Genomic DNA, 7,146 nt, shown 5'->3' with positions numbered 1-7,146 from the left:
CGGGACGGGGGAGGCCGGTCTTAAACTCCCCATCCCTCTCCTCCCTCACAGCTGTGGCGCCCAGCCCCTCTCCTCTTCCCCGGCCCGTTTCCTCCTGCCCCGCGACCAGGTGCTGGACTTGTGGGTCACAGCCCCGCTCACCGTCCATCTGCTGTACGGCCTTCTCACAGGGACCTTTGTGCCACTTGGGAGTCAGGCCCCCCCCCCGGAAACCTCCCTTCCACCCCAGCCGCCTTGCTCCGTGTGTACAGGGGGCCACAGGTGGTTTTAGCTCCTGGATTAGTGCTACTCCGCGCCACCTGGGCATCCGATTTTGCAGAAGCCACTTAGAAGAGATGTTTACGCCTATTTTGAGGAGAAAAAGATGTTGGGGTAGGGGCTCCTATTCCCTGTTTCTCGCTGCCCCCCCACCCCCATCCCACCTCTCCAACCATTTTCCTGAAAGGAAGAGTCTTGGCATTTTTGTTTGTACTTGAGCCATGCTTAGTATTTCTTTTTTTTTTAAAATACATTTTATTGATTTTTTACAGAGAGGAAGGGAGAGGGATAGAGAGCTAGAAACATCGATGAGAGAGAAACATCGATCAGCTGCCTCTTGCATAGCCCCGACTGGGGATGTGGCCGCAACCAAGGTACATGCCCTTGGCCGGAATCGAACCAGAGACTCTTCAGTCCGCAGGCCGACGCTCTATCCACTGAGCCAAACCAGTCAGGGAAATGCTTAGTATTTCTGTTCATTTGTGTTGGGTTTGGACAGGCAGGATCCGTCCCCATTTATTCCCTTCCTCAAAATGATGGCTCACCTTTTGGAGGTGCTCAGCTGTCAGAGAGCTGGCAGGGATGTGGTTTCTTAAGTCGGTATTGGATGATCCACATGATGTTGTTATTGATGCCCATGCCCAAACCAGTTGTTGAGTTTTGTGTAAGGTACTGTGTGCAAAATGGAATGTAAGCGGACTGGATCAGGAGGTAGCAATTGGTTGATGACATTCCCAAGTGATCTCCTAATGCACATAATTCAAAAGAATGAGACATCAGGGAAGGTTTCTGGCGCTTTGTGAAGTGTATTGGAAATTACCATAATTTAAAGCAACTGGAGCACTTTGGAGGTAATTAGCTTGCTTTTAAGTGGAATGCAAGTGTCCAGGGCTTCTGAGTTAAAGCAATTAGCTAAGTAACTGTTCATGTGTATTTTCACTTACAGTAAGTATTGGGGTTTGGGTACTGTATTTAAGACTGACAGGGCAACCTTACTTTTAATGATGTGTTTTGTTAAAACAAGTGGCTAATTAAAGAGGGTATCCTAATCTGTTGCATGGTTGCGCTAAACATCGACTAGCGTAGTAAATGCAGTCTTTATGATGTCATTGACTTAAATATGAAGTGGTGGAGAAGTGTAGGGCTTTCTTGAATTGTATTGCAATATTTTTAAGTATTAGGTGACTATGTCCATTCTTTTAACCAGTATTTATTGAGTCCCTACTTTGTATAAGGCATTGAGGAAGACCAATATCAAGAAAAATTAAAGAACTTTCTATTTTGATTGGAGTGGTTGGCAGAGCTGTGTATTTTTACAATGGAAGGCAACATTTCTTAAAAACTGTACAAACATTATAAAGCAAGTGATGAGGAATCATAGATGGCAGAGTGTAATTGGTCGTTTGCTTCTCCAGTTCTCTCTCAGGCTGCTGAAACACTGTGGAGAAAATGGAATTACTGTGCAGACTGTTACCTCTACAAATGCTGCTACAGCCAAATCCACTTGTACCCATAACACTGCCCAGCTTTATGATTAAGAATAGCCACACATTTCTCTTTGAAAACCTTTATCAGTACCCTATTTGAGCCCCCAACTTTTCTCCCCCTCAGGGAAATGACCTCCTCATCTTTGGCTCTGGCTCTGCATCCCATCCTTTCCACCTCTTCTAAAACTTTGCTCTTTCTTATCCCCTTTCTGTATTTACTACTTCTTCCTCTCTCCATGGGCTCCTTCTTCTCCACATGCAAACTTGCTCCAATCTTCTCTATCTCAACAGGAGAGAACAAAGAGCCACCACTTCCTGTATTGCCCCTTCCCTTTATGGTCACATTTCTTGAGTTTTTTAAACTTCTTGAACTTTCATCGATGCACTGTCCTTAAGCTTGTTTTCTCTAAGGCCTCCATCCACTTCCTTACTCAATTTCATCAACCATTTTGTGCATACTACAATACTCTCTTCCGTTTTCTAAAACATACTAAAGATGTCACTCTCTTCATCACCCAGAGCAGTGTTTCCACAGAACTGATGTGCGTAAGAATCACTTGGGGATTTTCTGATTTAATATGTCTGTAGCTTGTGATACCTATTGTTCTTAGACCCCACACATCCAGAAACCTTGAGTCATAGCGAATGTGCTAACAGCTATTGAGTTTATACCATGTGCCAGGCACTAATCTAAGTACAGTGTTTACCAGTTCATTTAATTCTCACAACCATCTTGTGAAGTAGAAGCTGTTCTTACTGTTTTTCGTTATATCGATGACACCATTAAGGATAAGGCCGAACCTTTTGTCATGGCTCTTCAGAGGCCTGACCCATGACTGTCCTCACCCCTTCCCCGTCCCTCTTTGCACTAGAATTCCAGTAATTCTGAACTGCATGTTGCCTGAAAATACCATCTCTTTTCCTATACTTGTGCTTTTATTATGTCCCTATTTCCTGAAGTTTTCCTTCCCCTGACCCTTTCTTGACTCAAGACTTTCCTTCTAGGAACCATCTCTAAATAGTCTTTCTTAAATACAAGACCTAATTAGATTAGTTGACTGGTATATTTCAGAACACTTTGTGCATACTACAATCACTGGACTACAGATCACATTTGCTAGAAATGATTTTTGTGTTTTTTTCCTCTCCTTATCTCTTGATTGAGGCTACTTCAGGGTAGAAACCTGATAATTTTCCTTGGTAAATCTGTCTTGTACTACAGTGTCCCACATAGAGTAGAAGCTCAGTAAAGTATCTTTGTGTACTTTGAAAGTAACTGTGGCTAGAGTTAGTCTATGTCATTCTTCCATGTTGCATTAGGATAAGGGAGACAGATTTATAGAATCTCAAAATATACACAACCACTAAAGGTGAATTATGGTGAGAGAGAATTTTATTGGATTAATGTAAGTGGTAAACTAAAGGAGATGAATATATGTGAGAAAAAAGAATCAATCATAGTATATTGAGTTAAACATCATTATGGGTTGAGATTAGATTTCTAGAAAGTAGATGATCCATTTTTGCTCTGTTATAATTTGCTTTTTAAAAATCCTCACTGGAGGGCATGCTTATTGATTCTAGAGAGAGTGGATATGAGAGAGAGAGAGAGAGAGAGAGAGAGAGAAAAGAGGCGAGAAAGAACATTGATTGGTTGCCTTCTGTACGTGCCCCAACCTGGGGTTGAATCCACAAACTAGGTATATGTCTTGACCAGAAATTGAATCAGCAACGTGACAGCCTTTTAGTATATTGGAAGACTCTCCAACCAACTGAGCCACACTGGCCAGGACTAATATGCCTTTTAAAAACTTTTCTATCTTGTGTTTGCTTTTTAGAAAATGATGCCACCATTTTACTTCCCTTTTTAATATGTACATGAATGTTTAACAAATAGAGCTTTGAAAAGTTGTAATATCTAAAGCCAAATTAGATAGAAAGAACTTGACATGGTACGTGGGCTTTGGTCTGTTCTTGCCCTAAGGCTAATTTTGGATAGCAGGCAGAAGTCCTGCCTTATTTTAGAGCTCATCATAACCTAAGTCAGGGGTCCTCAAACTATGGCCCGAGGGCCACATGCAAATACAAATATTGTATTTGTTCCCGTTTTGTTTTTTTACTTCAAAATAAGATATGTACAGTGTGCATAGGAATTTGTTCATAGTTTTTTTTTAAACTATAGTCCGGCCCTCCAACGGTCTGAGGGACAGTGAACTGGCCCCCTGTTTAAAAAGTTTGAGGACCCCTGACCTAAGTAGTAGTTTTAGACTTGACATTTCTAGCCTTTGTTTTCCTACCAAATGATATGACTGAAATTTTCACTTGCAAATGTTAGGTTATCTTGAAGTTCTTTTTCTGATGTTATTCTCCCCAAAATAGACAAAACACATACTATATGTAGGAGTTCCATGCTTGGCTTTCAGAAAGTCAGAAGTACTTCATACATGACATCAGTATATTTGACTTAGGTATATGTTTATGATTTATGAAATGTTAAGTATTTATTTTTATAAAAATATTACACAGTCACAGAAACTTATTAGTATAGTTTTACTTGTTTGGCAGGGTCTGAATTTAAACAAAACAGGTCAATTAGCTATTTTTCTCTCTAATTTTCATATATATGTTTATATGTGTGTATATATATGTGTATATATATATGTATATGTGTGTGTATATATATGTGTGTGTGTGTGTGTGTGTGTGTGTGTGTGTGTGTGTTTGAGGGGAGGTTGGTAATGCTACCCTGTAGGTGTAAAGAGGCAGTAAAGTCATTTGCTTTATGTCCTTTTAGCTGCAGACATTCAATACCCCTGCACCTTGTCAGGATGTAAAACAGCTGACTAATGGAGTTGCCATGGCACAAGTTCTTCATCAAATGTAAGTAGTGGTCCCGGTTCTTCCTGAAAGAACTGTAAACCCAATACCAAGGAAGAAAACTTAAACTTGTATTTTAAAGGTTATTGAAAATTTATTCAGTGATGATACATATATGGTATCAAAGCATTCTTGCATCTACGAAACAAAAAGGTGTATCACCTGATTAATCTTTGTTAATAAAGATATGTCTTAATTTTAAATGGGCAATCAGGATTTCTATTCCAGAGATGTTAATTTTAAACTTGTTCTGATCACTTTCACAACCTATAGTAACTGAAAGGAACAGGTTAAATTAATGGTATAATTGCTTAAAATGTTTCTTTTGGTTATACTCTTGTCATTTGAAGGTATCAATGCAAACAAAATACTGGATTTAGAAAAAATATTAATTTTTTAAACCTTTATTTGAACTAAGAGTAAATGTATGAATCCACCAATAATGAAATGTTGTATAAATGAAATTTAAAGTTACAAATCCTAGGGAACCTAAACTAATAAAGCAGTTCTCTTTGGGTTAGGCCCATTTTATTTAAATACATAATATCAAAAGTTCTTAACCCCATTATTTCCTGATTTTTGCCAAACATTATATAAGAATTAGGGTTATGACATCTACAATATGAGGTATGCACTTAGTAGAAAAAACATGGGCAATTCTGTAGTCATAATTTATTAATTAATAGTCATTGATTTTGTATAAGCTTACTTTCATGATAATGTATCTTCAATGAGACCAGAATCCTATCTCTGCTATCTTATTTTATAGTCGGAGATTTTCTATTGAATAGTTGCTATTATTTTATAAAGGTTTGTTGTGATTGAAAACCCCCATAGATGGGTTAGCAAAAATTCTTTACCACTCTTAGAAAAACAACTTAAAACAATATAAAAATTCTCATTCCTTGGAATATTCAAAATGGTCTAATTTAAATAGACACATAGTTAACTCAAGATTAACATTTTAAGAGAGAAGCTTAACATGTTAACTTTTTTGGGAGGCTGTCATTCTGAAATATTTCTTAATCCCTTGCTTTTTTAAAGATGTTTCTTAAATGTTTTGTTTATTCATACCCTGATTGGTTTCAAGTGATTTAATTAGCCAGAACCAAGCATTCTGAATATGATTCTTTCTTGATGATTTGGGGATGTCATCATTATTTTTTTTGTCATAAGGATATACACCTGGCCTTTTTTTCATTGCAGTATATTGTAGGTATTGGTGTAGATACAGCTACATTGTGGTTGGTATGGATGTAAGGCTGATGTGTGTTCACTCACTCCAGCAGTGCTAGCCGAAGGTATCATTTAAATATATCGTGGTGCTTTTAGTAGCTTTATACCAAACCACAATAGAAGAGACCCATTTTGACCATAATATGGTACAATGACTCTTTGATCTCCTATCCTCTAGAACTGTATCTCATGTTTAACATAGCGTCAGCTTCCATATAATGAAATCTTAAAAATCAATGCCTAAACTATATAACTTAGATGTGGGAGTCATGGGGTTATTGCTAGGGTTCTATAGTTCCTTAATTATGTTTAGTTTGACTACATACTGTGTATCTCTCTGTTTTAAATGTATGTAGGAAAACTGTAACCACAACCATATTAATTTTCTGAGGTTGCCATAACAAAATACCATCAGTTTGACCTGACTCTAAAGCCAGTGCTCTGAGTCAGCTATAATCATTGAAATCTAGTATCTTGATCCCCTACTGATAGATGAATAAATGAAAGACTAGGTGTACATGTCCAAATTACAGATCACAACTTGATGTGTTAAGCACAGAAGGCCTTTTGATTATTCAAGCAGAGGAGTATCAGTTAATTGAAGCAATATAATTGTGATATATATAGTAATCAGTAGGCATTAATTACTACCTGAGTTTAGTTGGTAAAATAGTCAGAAGACAAATACCATAGGTGGAGTTAAAAATTATTGTGTATTGATTCTCACCTAGTTTTATTTGAAGACAGTTGGATCATAATTTGCTTTTTTAGTCTCATGTCCCTTTCTTACATGGTGCTCCTTGATTTCCACAGAAGTTCTGGGAAATATGAGAAAAGGAGCTAACTGCTGGGGCCAAGAGTATAATTAAGGCATGTAGATGTGGCAGTGCAAAAAGTAAAAGGAGGATAAATGTCCAGAGAGTTCTGAGGTTAGATATCAAGTTTAATAATGCCAAAGATTGACTGTCATTTTAATTGTTTGAGAAGAATGGATTTGTTTATAAGAAAGAAGCAGGAAATACTAGTTGTACTGGTAAATAATTTGGATTTTTTTCAATAGATGGAGTTACACATATGTTGATATATATGCAATTTGATATGTATTCTATTTTGTTGTATTGACAACAAGCTTCAAAACTTCATATGTCAAATTTTCTGAAGGTGTTAACATAGATATTTTTACACTTAAAAATGTTGAATTTTGTGCCAAAAAAAGAACATTTGCGGAAAGTTTTAATTCATTACTTTATTTTGAAGAAAAGTGCTGCTGAATACTTCGGGAAGCTTA

The 7,146-nt window shown here is 37.4% G+C and overlaps 1 protein-coding gene across 1 annotated transcript in view; it reads left to right on the top strand.

Moving 5' to 3' along the window:
- Window positions 1-7,146, top strand: part of HOOK1 (hook microtubule-tethering protein 1) — a 59,048-nt gene that overhangs the window by 309 nt on the left and 51,593 nt on the right. The window contains exon 2 of the mRNA XM_005869854.2: window positions 4,540-4,625. Coding sequence (XP_005869916.2) covers window positions 4,603-4,625 — 23 coding nt within the window. The 5' untranslated portion in view covers window positions 4,540-4,602. The remainder of the gene's footprint in view (window positions 1-4,539; window positions 4,626-7,146) is intronic.

Source organism: Myotis brandtii, unplaced genomic scaffold (genome assembly GCF_000412655.1).
Source record: "Myotis brandtii unplaced genomic scaffold, ASM41265v1 scaffold304, whole genome shotgun sequence".
Taxonomy (NCBI): domain Eukaryota; kingdom Metazoa; phylum Chordata; class Mammalia; order Chiroptera; family Vespertilionidae; genus Myotis; species Myotis brandtii.
This window is presented reverse-complemented; position numbering and strand designations above follow the sequence as displayed.